At 51.9% G+C, this 18,869-nt stretch overlaps 1 protein-coding gene across 1 annotated transcript in view; it reads right to left on the bottom strand.

Annotated features, from left to right (window-relative positions):
* Pkp1 (plakophilin 1) overlaps nucleotides 1–18,869 on the bottom strand; it is a 41,285-nt gene that overhangs the window by 12,283 nt on the left and 10,133 nt on the right. Inside the window, exon 3 of the mRNA XM_051183196.1 lies at nucleotides 2,279–2,676. Within this exon, the coding sequence (XP_051039153.1) occupies nucleotides 2,279–2,676 (398 nt within the window). The remainder of the gene's footprint in view (nucleotides 1–2,278; nucleotides 2,677–18,869) is intronic.

Below are 18,869 nucleotides of genomic sequence, written 5' to 3'. Positions count from 1 at the left end.
TCTGGGTTTCCCTCTCTTGGGGTGAGGCCTCTGTCATGGGTTAAGGAGTTACATCTACACTGTGCACACACTTGGTCCTATTTCCTGAGACGAAGCTCCCCATCTATCCTGCCATTCAGCTTGTGACGGGTCCTGGGAGAGTGAAAGCAAACGCCTTGTCTATTCCATCTCTCCTCCCCCTCAAGCTAGCTTCTTACACAAACAAATTCTTGTGTCCTTTCTCATCCTCATCGTCACCAAACTCATCTGTGTTGGGATCGCCGTCATGGGGCTCATGGCTAGGGAGCTGCTCCACCCAACCTATTACAGCGTTTAAGTAGGTCCTAAAATCCTGCCCACTAGCTTGTTCTCCAGCTCAGAACTCCAGCCTCTCTATACAGCAGGTTCAAATTCAAACTTCTTAGACGGACACTGAAGGGCATGCGTTAGGTTGAACCACGGCAAGTGGCTAGTCACTGTTTTAACTGGATGCTTGGCTCCCCTGCAACCTCTGGCACGTTCCCTTGCCTCTGGCATGAGTGTGTTGGTTGTAGCAAGACATCCTCAGTTCCAGGCACGAAGGCCTAGCCTAGGCCTGCTGGAGTCTCCCTTCCAAGAAGCCTTTCCAAGGAAGGGAATCCTCGTCTGGGAACAGCTCCCATGGTACGCAGCCACAGGCAAACTTTCCACCCATGTGTGTCTTGCTTCTCAACAGAGATAAAAGGTCCTGGAGGGCAGAGTCAGACCCTCTGTGGTACCCAGCCCTACCCTAAAGATGTCCTCAGCATCTACGGTGGGAACCCTCTCTTCATTTATACTGGACAGGTACTTTTTTTTTTTGCCATAGTTGGTGCTCAACAAATAGCCACAGTTATACCTAAGGCAATCCAACTTCATCCCCGAGGGAAATGAAATCTCATGCAAGGGACAGTGTTCTCTGGTCCTGGTCTAGTTTGTTGAGAAGGTATCACCTTACCTTTATCAGTCACCTGTCCCTTCTGCATGGCTTGGCACTCAATCTTAACCCTCCAGTTAGGGGCCGATGGATTTCTGAGTCCCCTCACAAGTCATTCTAAGCACACCTTATGTTCTTCAAATGCCAGCGGTCCCTTTCAATGGGTCCCGCTTTCTTTCTGAGCCGTGTGGGACTGATAGGAAAGAGTACAGTGTGCAGAACCAGTGGTGAGGCGGTCTGCCAGAAAGGGGCTGGATAGGAAGGACACACCGCTCCTCGGTAACGAAGAATGTGCTCCACAGGTGCTGTGACTGTCACCAAGGCTGCGCATCCCGCGCTCACCACAGAGCCTGCAAGGAGCAGATGCTCCCTAACAAGTGAGTAGCTGTCATTCATTAGGTGATAAGGGACAGTTGGGAGGTTCATGGTGCGTTGAGCCTTGAAAGGCAGGTTCGGCGTTACTGTGACTCCAAAGTGTCCTCTGCCTATGGCTCGCTATAGGACAGCCCATCCGGTCTCATTCATAGTGGTGTGTGTGTGTGTGTGTGTGTGTGTGTGTGTGTGTGTGTGAGAGAGAGAGAGAGAGAGAGAGAGAGAGAGAGAGAGAGAGAGAGAGAGAGAGATACATAGAAGGCTTGTTGGAACACATATTGCTAGGGCCTCCAGGTGTCTGTAGAACTGTGTAGGGCCCTGGAACGAATATTCATTTTTTTGTTTACATTTTATTGTTTTCTATGGGTATTCTGTCTGCATGAACATCTATGCACTACATGCATAACTAGAGGCCAGAAAAAGGTGTTGGCTCTTGTGGAACTGGAGTTACAGATGGTTGTGAGCCGTCATGTGGGTGCTGGGAATCAAACTCCGGTCCTCTAGAAGAGTAGCCAGTGCTCTTGACTGTTCAGCCATCTCTCCAGCCCTGAGAACAAATAATTTCTAACACATGGTTAGCTGGCTAATCTCCCTCTGTCCTTAGCTTGTGATCACTAAGACCTGTGTACACAATGTCTGTGTTCTGTGACCTCTTCACTCTGAGGACGCCCTAGTGGGTGGCCCATCAGACCAGATGCTCCTGAAGGGGGCAGAACACAGGCTTGAGCCTCTCTCTGCTTCCTTGGGAGCAAGCTCCTTGCCGAGTGAGCCAGGCAGGCCCCTTGCATTGTGGGCCAGGCGGGCCCCTTGCATTGTGGGCCAGGCGGGCCCCTTGCATTGTGGGTCAGGCGGGCCCCTTGCCTTGTGGGCCAGGCGGGCCCCTTGCCTTGTGGGCCAGGCGGGCCCCTTGCCTTGTGGGCCAGGTTAGCAGATTGCCTCCCACTGGCCCCACCACAGCCCTGCAGCACTCACTTGGAGCTGGCTCTCGAGTGGCCGAAGGACAGGTCCTTGTTGCAGGAGATAGGTGGCACATACACTGGCTCCTGCTTGGAGGTGCAGGAGGGCGGTCGCACGGGGCACTTCTTGACGGCCTTCTGGCCGCTGCAAGTGCTGTAAAAGCTGTAGCGGTTCTGGGTGGTCTTGTGGCCCTTGCTGCCCAGCGTGCCTTTGCGCAGCGTGCCCCTCGGGTCACAGTAGAGATCAGGCTCACTGCGGCTCGCCTTGATTTTCTGCATGAAGCAGATGTCGCTGCCGGCGGCGCCAGTGGTAGCGCAGCTGCCGCGGGGATAGTTCCGGCTCCAGTTTTCCATCTGGCTGTAGGAGCTGAAGCGCCTGTTGTCAGGCTCGCGCTTGAGGGTGCCATTGTAGATCTAGACAGGAAAGAGGCCAGCGGTTTAGTCAAGCTCGTGCCTGGAATCCTGGATCTAGCTGTTCAAAGGATCTAGAACTATCTGCAGAGAAAGGAGCCTTGGTCATTACTGCTTGCTATATTATTTTTCCAAATGCAGGTTGTGACCCACTGTGGAATATGAGATATTATTAGCAGATATGCCCACCCTTATTAAAAAGTATAGAATGAAGAGATACATTGGAAAATATACAATACAGAGTGTAACACAGTAGAGACATAACCTGCTTTGTGCTAGTGAGAAGATTCAGAATTACAATGTAAAATTACATTTTTTTTAAAAATTAAAAAATAATTTATTTTGTGTACATGGATGTTCTGCCTGCCTGCATGTCTGTCTGCACACCACATGTATGTCAAGTGCCAAAATGTCACCAGAAGAGGGGGTCAGGTTCCCCGGAACTCCAGTTACAGACAATGTAACCCATGTCGGTGCAGGGGACAGAGCCCAGGTCCTCTAGAAGAGCAGCCAGTGCTCCTAACTGTGGAGCCATCTCTCCAGTGCTCAGATACACTTCTCACTGTGGAAATGTGTGAAAGGAAGTTCTATACTGCTGATCCGGCCACATGGGCCAGATGGGCCATGTGGGGGCGGCAAGCCAGAGGGGAGGGGCTCTTTCTATAGTCACAGGCTTTTGTCTTAGGCCCTGGTCTCGTCCCTTCGGGCACGCCAAATGGCAGTCGGTGTCTTCCGTCACAGCCAGCCTTGCATCAGCGCTTGCTCACGTTTGGAAATGTCTACTCTGTTCTGCCAGGAAAGCCACTGGGCACAGAGAGGTGGTCCAGGGCTACAGGGGAACCTTTGGGCTGTGTTGTCAGGCTGGCTTGGAACGAGACAGGGCAGAAACTCATCCAGAGGGAAAATGTACGATGAACAACCAGGTGTTCCTGAGGGTCTTGTAAGTCCAACTGGGAACTTACTTCTTTGGGAGGAGCCTGCCATGCCAGAGGCTTGGTGAGAATGGGCCTTGGTACTGAACTCTCTGTAGCAGACTTTCCCAGACCTGAAGGCTGGCGGGTCTGGCCTGCTGGAACTTGTCCTCAGACTACAGGATCAACATTGAGCCTGATAAAGCCTCTCCATACAGGTGCTGACTCGGGACTCACCTTTGCTGGGATAAGCGAGGGCCCAATCCAGCCAAGAGGCTGCCCACCCAACACTAAGCAAGGGATGGGGTAGCCGAGAGAGAAAAGAGAAACTGGGTGCAAACCGTGTCTGCAGAGGAGGCTGGTAGGCGACCAGCTGTTCCCTCTACACACGGAACTGAGGAGGGGCCTGTTGTTCCCGTTCCCCACAAGAATGGGTCAAGGTGCCAGCTGGAAGTGGTTATCCAAAACCCAGAAGCGCAGACTTAATCTTGGTGGTGGCAGGTTCACCACCTCCACCATGCCAAGCAGGCACAATTTTCTGCCCCCGACTGGGTCAAACCTCCCTGCCATACAGAGTCTGGCACAGGTCTGTGGGAGTTCGGGAGAGACACAAACAACAGCAAGGCAGAGAGAGGTGAGAGGAGCTGGCAGTTTCCTTGCCGTTTGGAGGTGAACCGTATTCCTCCATGATTATATACAAACTATAAAGAGCCCTCCTCGGCGGCCACAGTCTGCCTTCTTCTTCCGGGAAGGCAGGCAGCAGATGGCGCTTTGGAGGGAAAGCAGAACATACTCCCCTAGGCAGGCTGGGCTTAAGAGCCGAGCAAAAGGTAACAAGGAGCTCCCTTGTTCTCAGTAAGTGACACACCTGGACGTCATCTCAGACACCTGATGAGGAGTTGCAGATGCTCTCCTGGCCCAAACCCAGCAAAGACGCCATCCTGCTGATTAAGCCAGAGAGAGGTTCTGGGCTCAGCAACCCGTGCTGGGAAAAGGAGCAGCAGGCAGCCCTGGCAAGTCTCAGCGAGGTGGGCTGCCCCCAGGGAATGGGCGAGGACGCCCCTGTGAGATTGCAGTACCAGCCCACCCCCCCCCACTCCATCAGCCACACCCCAGTAATGTCATCCATTCCTGAGAGCCCCACCCTTTTACAGTCACAGTGCTGGATTGTATGGGTATGACAACTAGAGGTGCCAAGCAGGAGACACACTTAGCCGGACCCTGCCCTCTCTTAGGGCTCAGATACAGCATACCCTCTCAGCCCTCTCTGCACAGCTAGCCCACGACCCAGCTGTGGCTGCAGCCTGTAATGCCTGTATTTCCCCCCAAACATACTTAGGCCTGTCCTGTGCCTTCCTGAGCCCTCCAAATGCTTTCCTTGAGCATGACCAGGTAAGGTGTGGTGGTCCAAAGTGCAAATGGAGTTACACTGCCTTGGCTGCAACCTGAGGCCAGGGACTTAAACCCCAGTATGTCTGAGTTTCTCCAGATGGATAACCGAGATCCTAATTGTTCATGACGTAGAGGGTCATTAGAATCATTAGAGCAATGTCTGTAAATTAGAGCCGGACACCACATGAGTGCGGGCATCCCTCTGACTCTCACCCTGGCTGCCTGCAGGGACTGGCTGAGGGTGCAACACATACACATGTCCTCCAGGGATCTTCCCGTCTCTCCCTTCCTGACGCCGGGGCTACACGCACATGCCATCAGGGGTACTGGGGGTTCGAACACCGGTCCTCATACTGGCACGGCCATACGTCTTCCGACTGAGCTACTTCCCCAGTCCCCTCTGCTTCCCTCCCTGCCTTAATTTTTTTAAGACTGATTCTGTGACTGAGCTCAGAGCTCGTGGATTCAGATGTCCGTGTAGCGGGCCGATGGTTTTCAGAGATGCTCTTGCCCCCTTTCGCCCAGCACTGTCTGGCTTCTAAGCGGGCGCTAGGAGCTACACTCAGGCGCTCACGCTTGAATGGCAGGAACTCTGCCAGTGAGCCATCTTCTTAGCCCCTGGCTGAGGGTTTTTAATAACCCACACCACTTCTGAGAAGTTTCTAGATGATCCACAAGGGGGTGGAAGGAGACACCCAGGATTCAGAGCCCCACGCTGAGCTCATTACCCAGCACAGGAGGTCTAAGTACGTTTGGGAAAATAGAGGTGTCTCTTCTGTCTGGATGGTTCACACGGAGCGAGGCAGGCGTTCTGCCAAGATGGTGCAGCCCTTACATGGGAGCTCCTGGCATCTGTACCAGGACACTTCTCCATTGTCTGGATGCCCAGGCAGCACAGGATGTTTGTGATGGCCCTGCTCCTCCCCCTCCACCCCGCCTCCCCCAATGATAGCAGTCCCACCGCCATTTCCAAACACCGTCTTCTAAGTCCTAAGCAAACAGCTGCAGCCGAAAGACAATTCATGGACACCTGTGCCCACAGCAGCTGGGAGAACTCTGCTGCCAATTGCCTCTCCAGCCACACCCCTACATTCAGATAGGAATCTGCTGGCTGCCTCCTCTTCTTTGAATACAAAGGGGGCACACACACACACACACACACACACACACACACACACACACACACACACATACAGGTTAGAGGACTATCCCATGCTTTCTTGGGAAATTCAAACCTCAGGTGGGACAGACCGTGAATCTAAGCATTCCAGACTAGAAACTCAACTTCCGGGGAGCAGACTTTGCCCACGGGTCAGAGTGTGGACACAGAGACAGGCCTCTCCCCTTGGAACGTTATCTCTGCTCTTGGGGGTCGACCCTTGTGACCACAGTCCAAGACAAGCCAGACAAGACTGCACTGGCCAGAAGCTTCTCCTAGCCAGCCTGTGTTCTGCCCTCCTGTCTACTAACTTCAGTGTAGTTGCTCCCCTGCTCAAAGAGTAGGGCCAGGCTTTGTGCCTGGAGGCATTTGTTTCCTTCCGTGGCTGATCCTGCATCTGGGGAAGATGTGCCTTCATTATGCTAATGAGGTACCAGGTTGCCCGGCCTTTAAGGCTCCTAAACGCTTTCTTCCCTTCCTCCCCATTATGGTGCTGAAGAAGTGTGGCTTTTCAACCCTCACTTCTTTAAGTAGGACATTCTCAGGTGCTCACTACTCACTGTGTAGGCAAGGAGCGTGAGTTGCAGAGTGAGCTGGACCCATGCCTTCCTTAGCATCTCCTGTTCGTCAAAGTCTGGAAGAGGCGGTGTCCACCTGAGTACTCTGTCTGCCTCCTCCTTTTGCATTACCACTGCTTAGACCGTGGCCCTGAATTTCCTCAGTTTACCCCTGGACACCTCCTAACTTACTAATTGCAACATAGGTACCTGGTCTGCAGGATATCTGCTTCGCGACCCCAAAGGTTGAGAACCGCTGCTCTGATCTCTGCCTCTGCACACACTCACTTCTGCCTTTCTCGTGCAAAGCTTCCAACCTTGCTGGAGATCTCGCCTGTCTCTTGTTTACCAGGCAAGCACCAGCTTGACTCTAGCCCACCTACCCAGCCATCTCTTCCTTCCCCCACACACGCTCTCATGCTGTCCCACGACAGCAGACACACACCAGCCGCTGCTTTATCTGCTTTCTGGCCACCTGCCTTCAGACCCTACATTTCCCACAAGCTTTGTCTCCAACCTGTCATCCCCATGAAGTCTGCTCTGCCTCCTTTTTTGGCCCTGAATACCCATATCTGGAATCCTTCAGTTACCTAGTTTCCCCCTTGTCTGTGTCTTCCCAGGGACACCCCAGAAGCATGAGAGGTGCCTGTGAACTAGAGGGTACTGTCTGGTTGACAACCAGGTCTTATATATTGAGAAGAGGGACCATGGCAAACTCCAAGCTTTTCAAACAAACAAACAAAAAGCTCTGCCCAGCAGGCAGCTGGGTTCCCTGCAAGCACTCGTGGAAAGGAGTTCTAGAGCATTTCTTCTGGGGATGGACACTCCAGTTACCGATGAGCTCTGGGCTCCTCAGCCAGGGGTCTACCACAGACAAAGTGATGCAGTGTGAGGAAGGCTCTGAGCAGGACAAGGCAGCCTGAGCGAGCTCACAGCCTGGGGTACAGGACACTTTCCTTTACCCTGACCTGGGACAGAGCTGATACCTGGCTGAGCCCAGAAAGTTCTACCTCAGTGCTGGATAACCAGACTGAAACCGCCTTCCTCCTTGGAAGCCGTGTGTGCACTAGGCAGGCCAAGATGAAAAGAGTGTCCATGTCCCCAGCTATTAGCCCGTTTTGAAACCACGCTTCTGCCAACAAGGTGTGGCTGGCCAAACTGGCTCGGCAACAGGACACACCCTTCTCTGCCTAGCAAGTCAGACACCCAGTGGAGTGTCCAACAGGGCCATGCTCGGCAAGGTAATCTCCCCACACCCTTCTCATGAAAGCCAGCACACAGACAGCTTCCCAGCGTCCTCATTCCTCCTGGGCCTGGAGAGAGCTTTCCAGAGAAAGCACCTAGACAGAACCCTTCCAGGACAGGCTCCATGGTTGTTTATCTTGCCACTACCACCGCCTGCCTGTGCCCACCGAGGGCCCGCACACAACAGTGGCAAAGGCTCTCTTACGTCTTTCTAGGGTTCCGTTCACTCCAGAGTAGCAAGGTGCATCTGATTTGCAGATTGCTCTGCTCAGCTTTCCCCGGTGCTGGCTGACTCAGGTCCTCTACCAACAAGACGCCCAAGAGGGACACATAGGACATATAGGCATGCAGAGTTCCCCTAAAGGCATAGGATTGCTGCTTGCTTAGCAGTCTGAGTCAGTGAGGAAGCCACCGAGTCACCAAAGATGGGACCCCATCAGGAAGAGCACCGGTCCCTGACTCCTCTGGGCATACCTTCCTCTTGAGAAGCGGAGGCCCCACCCTGGGCTGGGTTTCTTATTTCCCGGCACACAGTTGTGAGAACAAGTCCCACTGGTCAGAATCCCCCATGTCCGTCCGGGCAGAGAGTGGTGTCACTTGGCCTTGAAGGAGGCTGGGGTGGGAGGGCCTCATTGTGGGATCCTCAAAGGGAGGCAGGAGACACACCCACAATCCCATCACCAACACCCTGAAACCCACGGTGTCTTCCCAGAGATACCCCGGAAGCATAAGAAGTGCCTGTGATCCAGAGGGAAATGCCTGGTTGGCAACCAGGTCTTACATATTGAGAAGAGGGACCACACAGGCCAGCTCCAGTGCTCAAATACGTTGTGTTAACTGATTTTGTTTGTTTGAAATATAGCCCAGCCATAACTATCCTGCCTCAGCCTCCTGAGTGTTAGCATGATAGGGATGGGCCACTGCACGTGAGTCGTCACCTGGAAAACGTTAAGCGGTAAAACAACGCACGCTTTAGTGCCCTTCTGGGAAGCATATGTAGACTTGACGAGGAAGCTGTTGGAGAACAGTCAGTGTGCCTCATGACTTCAGAAGACTGGGAGCTGTGAGCACTTAGAGAAATCAGTCAGTGTCAAACGTTTGCAGATAACTGAGGACAGATCTCCCAGACTGCAGCCCGGGTGCGAGGGCGCTTCCGGGAGGCGACTTCTCTCCGGGGGACTCAGTGTTCTGTCACTTGGCCTTTTTGGCTGCAGGCTCCAAGTCTTCCTTACTGGTGAGATGCCCCCAGGGGCTTCTCATACACAGTGGGAGGCATCAAAGCGAGCCGGCACTCCATGACAACTGCATCACTGCACCACGCCAGTGACAGTGCCCGCCATCTCTGCATGCTGCTCCCTGCTTTTATCACTCACCCGGCTCCTCTCCTGGCCCTCTGGCACGCTGGCAAAGTGGGGCTGCTGCCAGAGTGAGCATGGGCACAAGCCGTGTGAAATGAGGACTGGAAACAGAACTTGAGTGTTCTGGAAGAGTAGAACCGCAAAGCCATTCATTCTCCTGTGCTCCGTGTTTCCTTCCAGAAGGCTCCTTCACATGTGTGCGTCAGGAGTGGCCGGGCCCTTGCCCCTCTCTCTCCCATGAACTCAGATATCCCGATGCTGGGGCCATCCTGGGAGGGCTGCACAGAAGTGTGACCTAGCTTCTCAGCAGGGTACAGTTAAGTCAAGAAGAACTCTCACAGCCACTGTCCCCGCCCTGTCCTGCGATGTCGGGGTCGGGGTGGGGGCTGCAGAACCTCTGCAAGCCCTGAGCCTGTGTGTATTTCTCAGTGTTAGAAGGGAGTCGGAGACCTTGTGAAAGAGGTACACCACAGGGAACCTGCTGCTCTGGCCCCGAAGACCTGAAAAACCAAATCCATTCCTGCTGACTAGATGATCAAGGATCTCATAAGAGGGCATGCCGCCACCACCGCCTCTTCTCCACCCGACCCCAGTGTTTGGGTAGAAGATCCCCGCTGGTCTCATCATGTAAGGGGAACCTTTGAAAGCTCCTTGATCTTGCCTGATGCCATTTGGCTAAGATGACGTAGTTCACCTTCGAATCAGATCTTTGGTCTCCTCTCAAAGTTTGCGCTCCAGCCACCAGCTACCAGAGTCTGGTGATGGGAACAAAGTCTACGTGGCAAGAATATGGGGTATGGTGGTATGTGCCTGTAATCATGGCACTCCAGATGCTGAACCAGGGGGACCATGAATTCCAGGCCATTCATAGTGAGACCCTCAACAGGCCAACAAAAGGCAAAGCGCTTATATCCCAAGTGGCCCTTTGGTGTCTCTAGCCATGGGCTAGCCTGATTCTTAGAGAGCCCAGGGTTAGGGGGTTCCTGGCTCTTCTGTTTTTATGGGCCCCGAGAGATTCTTGAATATATTTAAGAAGGTAATGGAGCTTGGGGAGGGGAAGGATGCTTGTCTAGCGTGTGCAAGGCTTTGGGTTCTATCTTCAGCACTGTGGGGTGGGGGAGAAAAAGAAAAGAAACAAAGAACTCAGCTGCCCAAGTCTACTGCCCAAAGCAAGGACAGAAAGGACCCTCTGGCCCAAAGGACACCAGGACAATGGAGACCTTGTGATCACCACAGCTGGTGTGTTCTGTGTAGGAACATGAGGACTGGCTGGCTCCCTTAAGCCACACATTGCTTCAAATGCATTGCTGGGTCTCATAAATTGTGTTGGGGACACAGGGCTCGTGCTAAGGTCGGTAGTGGCCGCTGGACTCTGAAGTCCTTCGGAGTTAGCCAACCATTGCTGGGTTTCTTTGGATTTGGGTGGTGTGGACCACCCTGCTCCAAGACTGTAGGGTGGCTAAGAGGGAAGTACGGGTCACTGGTTGCTCCCTGAGTACTCGCGCTCTGTCCCTAGCACTATGGGACCCCCAGAGAGGCGATTAGGGCTTTGGGTGAAGAAATTGGGATTGTCTCTGAATCCCAAAGGGGGGATTCCATTCCACAGAGCCTGGCCCTCGGCTTTTCCTCTTCACATTCTCCACTCGCAAAAAGTATTCAGCGAGACGTGAGGCTGCTGGCAGTCACCTTGAGGGACGAGGGCTCTACAGGGTTCTCTTCTCCTTGGCCTGCAGAGCGCTTCATGACCTGGGTGGAAGTTGCTGTGGGGAAACCGTCCCACGTAATTATCGTAAGACTCAGAACCCTCACGTATTTTTGCCATGCACCGCTGGTGGCTTAGGACTTCAAGGACACAAGCAGTAACCTTCAGGGAGGCACACAGAAACCCTTGCTTTTCCGGTCTGATGACAGTGAGCCTAAGTATGGGTCTCTTTGCTTCTTCGTTACTCACCGTTTCCTTCAGCGCAAAACAGCTAAAAATTTCCAGTGGCGCAAACGCACCTCGAAAGCATTAAATGGTTTTCTGTTTCACACTGCTGACGTGGGTTATCAAGGTCATGGCTAGCCTTCCTTTCTTTCCTAGCAAAGAATACTGTTTGTGCCATCCCACTTAGAGATATGTGGTTTCTTGTTCTGAAACTGAGTTTCCTTGGGCAGTAACAGTCGGCGTGATGGTTTGGTAAGACTGTGATACTCCCGCGTGCTCACGACCTGGGTTTCGGGAACGTTGCAGTGGTAAAGAGAAGCTTAATGGATGCAGGGGCCAAGAACTCTGAGCATAGGATAGGGAGACCTGGATTCAGCACACACCCCCAAAGGTGTACAGGCTTGGCCAATGCGCCTCCCTTCCCCAGCCTCGGTTTCTCCAATCACGGACAGCTCCAGAAGGGTGGGCAGGCAATTCAGTCCTTGCTGAAGTCACAGCCTTCTGGCCAGCCTGGCTCAGCCCTGTCTTCCTCCCCTCCAGGGCCACTCCCCAGCATATAGGGTGGGGATGCAGGGGCGGGCCCCCAAGCTGTCTCGTCCCCAACCTGTGTCTCATCCCTCCCCTCCCTGCCCTGCCCCTCCACGACCAGATCTGAATTTGTTTTTCAGCTGAGTTTGCGCTCTTGGGGCAGGTAGGCAGGCAGGCCTCGCAGAGACTTGCCAGGGCCCTGGGGGAGAAAGCTGAGCCTCACCCTAGCAAAGGGTGGGGATAGTTCTTCCGCCCACCTGGGAAAGGCTACTGCGTTTGTCTCTCTGGGCTCAGTGACAGAAGGAAAATTCTCACCAATAGAGGCACCAGAAGATCCCACTTCACTTCTGTGGCTCTTCTCCTCATCCCTGCTTCCTGGCTTAAGGGCTGGGTGGCAGAGGGGGAGAACACCCCCCCCCTTTCTCCTGCCCCTCCTGGCTCCTCACTCTTCACACCCCTTCATGGCCACTGGGCTCCAGAGTCAAGTCTGTCAACTCTACCTGTGAGGTAATGAGCAAGGCCCTGCACTATTCTGCCACTCAGTTCCCCTGTCAATCAGCTCAGAGTAAAAGTTCTTGGTTCCCCACCTATCTCACAGACACCCAAGGAATCGAGTCAGGGAGTGAAAAACGCCAATGCTCTGTGCAAATTGGAAATACAGCCCTAATCTCGGGGATTATCACATTAATTATCCGAGCTGACGGAGAATGCAGAAGGGTGACATGCATAGCCTTACATGTCCCAAGCTTGCTATAATCCAGAACCTGAGGACCACATCCCCAAGCCCTGTGACCTTACTGACCAGGAAACTGAGGCCTGGGGAGGCAGACGCCAGCACGTGCTGTAGAATTTAGCTTTTAACTACGACCCTCCTTAGGGTGCTTCATCTGTTCTTGGTTTTTAGTCACGGTGTAAGGACTTTAAAGACTTTCCAGTTAGGCAGACGGCCCCCTTCCCCCTCCAAAAGGGCCCCAAACAGAACTCTTTTAATCACTTCTAGATATTTACAATTATTCTTGATTCTTCACGTCTTCCCTCTAAAGTTTCCGAGGAGGCTGAACTTAGAAGGCGCAGGGTTAGCGATGAGAGCACAGGCTACCTCTTCTGGAAGCTTCCTTCTTAAAAGAAGACCTTATTTCCTGCTTAGTGGCTAGAACTTTATTGTGTGCCTCCTAATCCCTAGTCAGGAGGGAAGGAATTGAGCCCCGGTGAATCCGTCTAAGCCTTGCTTCTTCAGGTTTGGAGCGCTGCATTAACTGTATGGAAGCCATAGCTGATCTAACAAACGGAAACTTATTTTACTGTCCCAGGAGGCAGTAACGTTCTTTTCTGGGGATTTTCTGAGAAGGGGGAAGGGCCTGGCGCTGGCCCTGCCCTGGGCCGCTGGCTTTCCTTCACCATCCCTACCAAAGAACCAGTCACCTGTATCCTGAGGACCAGAGGATCAGGGAGGGGGCAGGACACATGTTCAATCCACTTGAGGGGTGGTGTGAGCTGTGGTCCTCAAAGACTGGCTGCAGAAAGCCAGGGGGCTTGTAAGAGCTCTGGAGCTGCCAACTCAAAGGCCGATACCTGGTGTGGTGACGTCCTTTCTTTTGGGACAGTCCTGGCTCTAGGGACTTGCTGAGTCCCCCACACCCTCTTTTCCTTTCACACAACTCAACATTCAGCATCTACAAGCCTCCCTGGTCCCCACCCGAAGCTCTCACTTAGTGATGCCATTCACACTTATAATCAATGTCCTCCTGCCTCTGTGGGACCATGGGGCCGGTGTAGCAAGCATCCTCTACTTCTCTTCCCCAAGGAAGGATTCAGGCTATGATTGTGAGCTTTGAAAGGTCCTCAGCTGGGAAGCAGAGCCTCAAGATACTCAGTAAAGCTAAGCAGCTATGTGGGGGGGGGGTCGGGACCATAAAAGGAATCTGCGCAGTCTAGAAACTTCTCAGGTATATGCAGAGCTACTCCGATGGACTATGGCTTGTCAAGGAGTGCCCGTGCAGGGACTCCTCAGATGTGGACATCTGTCACAGTCAAAGTGCCAGGAGCATCCCCACAGACTGATGCCAGAGGTATGCTACCTCTACCGGGAAGGGTCCCCTCCCGAGTCGCTCATCAGCTCTCTTATTTACCTCCTTTTTCTCTGTGGCACACTCTGTCCTGTGGCAAGCAGGATCATGGTCTCTTCTTGTTGGGTGGTAGCCTGGGGCCTTTGTGGGACCCTCCTATCTCCCGAGGCTGGGTGGGGGTGAGTCACAAGCTGGCAGCAGGGACATTGAGCTGGCAAATACATCAATCGCTCCCTCACAGAGCAGGATTCATGCCTGCCCGGGAGCAAGAGCCAGAGTCTACTCTGTCTTCCCTCACCTGGACTTTACATGAAGCAGCAGAGGCTGGCAGGCACTACCAAAGGGTCCCAGCTTGCAACACCTGGGAAGGGGCACTCGGGGCTGGGCTGGTAGAGGGGGCAGGGGAGACGGTGAGCCTCAACTTCTAAGTTAGGCTAGTCACTCGTGTCTCCTAGCTGTGGCAAGAGCTAGCTAACTAACTTCCGCTCTCCCGGCGGGAAGAGAGGCTCACATGAGAGCAGGAAGGAAGTGTAGAGCCTTTGCTCACCTCAGGGTTGAAGCACAGCCTCTGGGCGAGAAGAACTGCACCAACTTCAACAGGGGCCGCCCAAGGTTGGCTTCACCCCTGCAGCTCAGAGTCATGAGTGAGCCCTCAGCCACGTGGGCTCGGCTCCACGTTAGCCTCTGGCAAACAGCTAATGGAAGATTCTTGTTCTGTGTTGAAAAACTAATGCCACTTCAGGGGCCTCGCCTAGAAGCCAGGCCTCAAACTGCTGTATGGTTACGCCATATATGCAGTCCTGCTACTGCACTGAGAAAGTGATTCCCCCCGTTTCAGAGACTGAGGTTCAGGTAGGTTACGAGCATCGCTGGAATCACACAATGAAGAGGGAAAGCCAGAAAGCGGGCGGAAGGGCCAGAGCCAAGCTGGGAGCTTGCTCCCCTACATCATGCCATCTTGGGGCACAGCCTCTGTTAACTGTGGGTGAGCGAGGGTGGCCTCTTTTTACTACTCCCAGGAAAGGGGGACCTGCCCTGCTTCTCTGGAGTACTCCCTGCAGTGTGTGGTCCACAAGCCAGCCCTTTGTGTGATCAACAGGGTAACTCTCACATTAGAGGGAGCACCAACCCAGAGAGCAGAGCACTGTGCTTGGATTTCCTATTTCCCACCAGAGCCCCACACGGCTACCGCCCTCCCATCTCTACCTGGGGCTCCCACAGGCTGCGCTGGGTTCCGGATGAGCAGGCTTGTTTCTATCCAGAGCAAAGGTCTCTAGGGCACAGTCCACAGACCCTGTCACAAAGGGGGCAGCAAACACTGGCTACCAATTAGGAGAGCAGCTAGGAGATAGAGCCAGGACAAAGACAGGATTCCCCCTCCCTTTGTTCCTAGAGATTCTCACCTCAGGACTGCCAAGCTGGTTTTAACTGAGCACGTGTGCGATTCAATATGGCAGTCCCCCCCCCCCCCCCCCCGTGGTTCACCCTGTTTTCAGAACTGGCTTCTGAAAACAGACTTCTCTCCTCTATAGATCCCATTCTGGGAAGAGTGGTCAAGTCCAATCCACATCCAAAGGACATTTTGCTCACAAAACTCTCAAAATGACTCAACGCTCATGGCGTGTCTCATTTCTTGCTTTAAAAGTAGGAAAGCTCTAGCTGCATCGGGGACAGACCCATATGACAGTGACTATTTGCAGCTTTCCAGATGACCTCAGTTGCCTTCATCCTGGTCTACCTGACCCAGAGGACGGTATTCAAATGACCCATTGCACAGACAACTAAGAGGGACCAAAAGACTCCCATTTCCCAACCAGAAACAGCTGCACCCACACATCTGCTTGGGTTCATAGCCCAGTGGGGGAAATCTTATGGAGATTTGTTTCAATCACATGAATGACATAGGGTGCCAAACCTGAGGACACAGGACGCCAAGCTGTGTTTGAATCTCAGATTAAAATTTTTTTCATTGTAGTTATGTCCTAAACAGTTCATTTGTTGTGTTTTACCCCATAAGCTCACTGTGACCACCACAACCCCATTAATAATTATTACCAAGGGAACAGTTCAAGCCTAGGAAGAGAAAATATACCCATCCCCTTCCTTCTGTTGGTATTAGACTCCCTCAAGGAGGACAGCTTGGCTGGAAGGCAGGGGAAGAGAACAGTGAAAGGATTTGGATTTGGGGATTTCTTGAGACTCCCTCAAATGCAGCTGCCATGGTGACACACAGAGGTTTATGGCGACACAATGACTGCCACAAAAACTATAAGCACCTGGGTAAGGAAGGCAAAGCTCCCAGGTGAGCAGGTAGTAGGTCAGGGATCTAGGCTGCCATACTATTAAATATCTATGAGGCCTCCAATGAGTCATTTATCGTCTCTGGGCCGAGTTTCCTCCTCTGTAACATGCAAAGCTCAATGGAACTCTAAGTGTCCACTGCTCTGACTCTGAGAACTGGGACATCATCATCCCACCCGAGGTGCCAGGTGTGGGGTGTTCTGTCTCGTGGCTCAGATTCCTCCCTCTGTAGGACTCTTGGGCTCTAATTCTGTCTTCCAGCAAATCCCCATCTCTGAAGAAGGAGGCTAGAGCAACCCACAGTCAGGAGGGGGATGCCGAGGCAGATGGTTTTCTTTGGACCAACCTTGTCTTTGAACCTCTGGATTCTTCTTGAACATCACCATCGCTTCATTCTAAGATTTTACTATGGACTCATTGTGTTTGCTTTTCTAAAAACGAGTAACATATTTGGTCATAGATGAAATAAGAAGATTTAAAAAAAAAACATTGTTGGAATTGCCTTTTATAATTGCCTATAGAATCTCTCTACATTTAAAGAAAATATTCACTCACTAGTTTTAAAGCTTTGGAACTTGACAACAGTGTGCTATTTGGAACCTGAACCATCTGAGGGATGAAGAGCTCAAAGTGGGCAGTACCGCTTCTCATCTAGCACAGCATCTTAACGAAGAAGTCTCTGCTTCTAAAACACCCTGGAAACAGCTCCTTTTAAAGACTCATACAGGTGAGAGACATTTGCACAGGGCATTACTGAAATTCCCCAGGAAGGAAACCATTGTCTGTATTCTATCTCTGTTGCTCTGTTTCTCCCAATTTGACTACAAGTTCACTGAGGACAGAGCGAACCTTTGAAGTTTCATCCACAGTGTGGTGGTTTGCAGGATGCTGTGCCCAGCATTTGCTCAACGCCAGCTGGCTGAATGAATGAATGAATACAATGTATCTCTAGGAAATGGTCTCTCACCAGCTCTCAGAAGCTCCTGAATAAATAAATAAATAAATAAATAAATAAAGAAAATGCTGTGGAGGCTGGTGTAGATGAACCACACCCTCCTTCCTGTATTCCCTGCCTTGGGCTGCCATGTTGGTTTCACCAGAGGGTGGGAAATAACAACAAAGTCCCACGGGCATGGGGTTATCTCACACCACAGATCCTTGTTACTGTTTTTCCCCCTCTCTAACCCTGGACCCCACTGGGTCTTGCCCAGTGCCCAGCTGATTATATGTCTGGCTTCAATATCAATTACTCTACTTCCTCTCCTCTCAATCCCCCTCCCTCTTCCAAACCCTCTTCCCTGTTCCCATAGCCTCTCCTGAACTGAGAGGAGACGGGACAAGCCTCAGCAGCTACCCTATCATGAGTCATGTCTGCAGTATTGCCAGCAAAGGAGTGGAGAGGGATGGGCCTTAGGGCGCGGGGAAGGAAAGGGATTTTCAGTGGTTGTCAGAAAATGGGCACAGGAAGGTGTGGGGGCTGTTTGGGAGCATTAAAAGGATTAATTATCTAGAGGAAAATGTTAGGAAGGCACAGGCCATATGAGGTATTTTAGAAACACCTCCTCCCACATCTCCATGGTTACACTCTCCGTTTGATAGCACAGTTAAATGTAGCATGATATCAACATGCGAACGAGGTAGGAAAACTGGTACCATCGCTCTCATTTTATGAAGGAGAAAACTGACGCCCAGACTCGTTGCAAGTTTTATCCAGAGTCACAGAAGGGAGTAGAAAAAGCTCAGGAACCTCTAAGCTCTGGCCTGGTAACATGGAACACATATATTGTTAGCGTGATTATGTACATGCATAAAGTTAGCATTATTCGTTCAGATCGGTAGGTGCAGTTGTTAGCTTTGGGGGGGGGGGTCTCAGCTAGATTACGCTGGAGTTTTTTGAATCTGTGCGGACATCACCATTTGTATTAAAGCCATTTCTCATCTTCTTCGATTTGATCAATTACATTTATGCTGTACAGAGAGTGACAATTGATGTAAACTGCCTCCCCACATACACACAGGATGAGAAACAAACTTGTAGCAGACTGAGTTCATTCTTTTCCATGGAAGATACATTCTCCACAGTTAGCCCCAACAAAACGGATAGCGAAAGGAAATTGAACCATACTGAAAGAACATTAAATTCATAACCCCACCTTCTTTGCACAGGACCCCAGGACCTTCAGCAGCTTGCAGTGACCGTTTGTCTGTGGCCGTTTGTCCAATACAAAATGCTGCTGATCCCGGAGCCCCAGAGAGACACAGCCACAGCTTTGCATGGAGGCACATCTTTTATCCCTGAGCCACACATAAGAATTTTCTAGGACAATGCAGGTTAATATTGAATTAGCAAAAGTAAACAAAACTCACGGAATTTGAGGACACTGGGAAACCTTGGGGACCAATATCTCCTGTTTCAGAATAGGACAAAACATGTACTGATTCGTATGATTTACCCAGAGCACCTGCCACGGTGCAGCAAGCAGAGCTCGGCTCCATAGGTCCCTGCTCAGGAGATGGGCAGGTTGGTGGAGGGTGTTGAGAAAGACAGAGCCAGAATCCGGATTAAAGGATCTAGAATTATCTCCACCCACAGGATTTTTTAAAAAAAAAAAAAAACCTTACAAATTGTAATCTGCTTTTTATGTGTATTAGTTTCATTTAATCTTGACAATAAGCCAAGAAGACTTTGCTACATCCACTCTGCTTGGGATGAACTTGAGGCTCAGAAGTGGAAACCCAAAGACACACTCAG

This window comes from Phodopus roborovskii, unplaced genomic scaffold, assembly GCF_943737965.1.
Source record: "Phodopus roborovskii unplaced genomic scaffold, PHOROB, whole genome shotgun sequence".
Taxonomy (NCBI): Eukaryota; Metazoa; Chordata; class Mammalia; order Rodentia; family Cricetidae; genus Phodopus; species Phodopus roborovskii.
The sequence above is the reverse complement of the archived record's forward strand: the minus strand, read 5'-3'. Positions and strand labels throughout refer to the sequence as shown.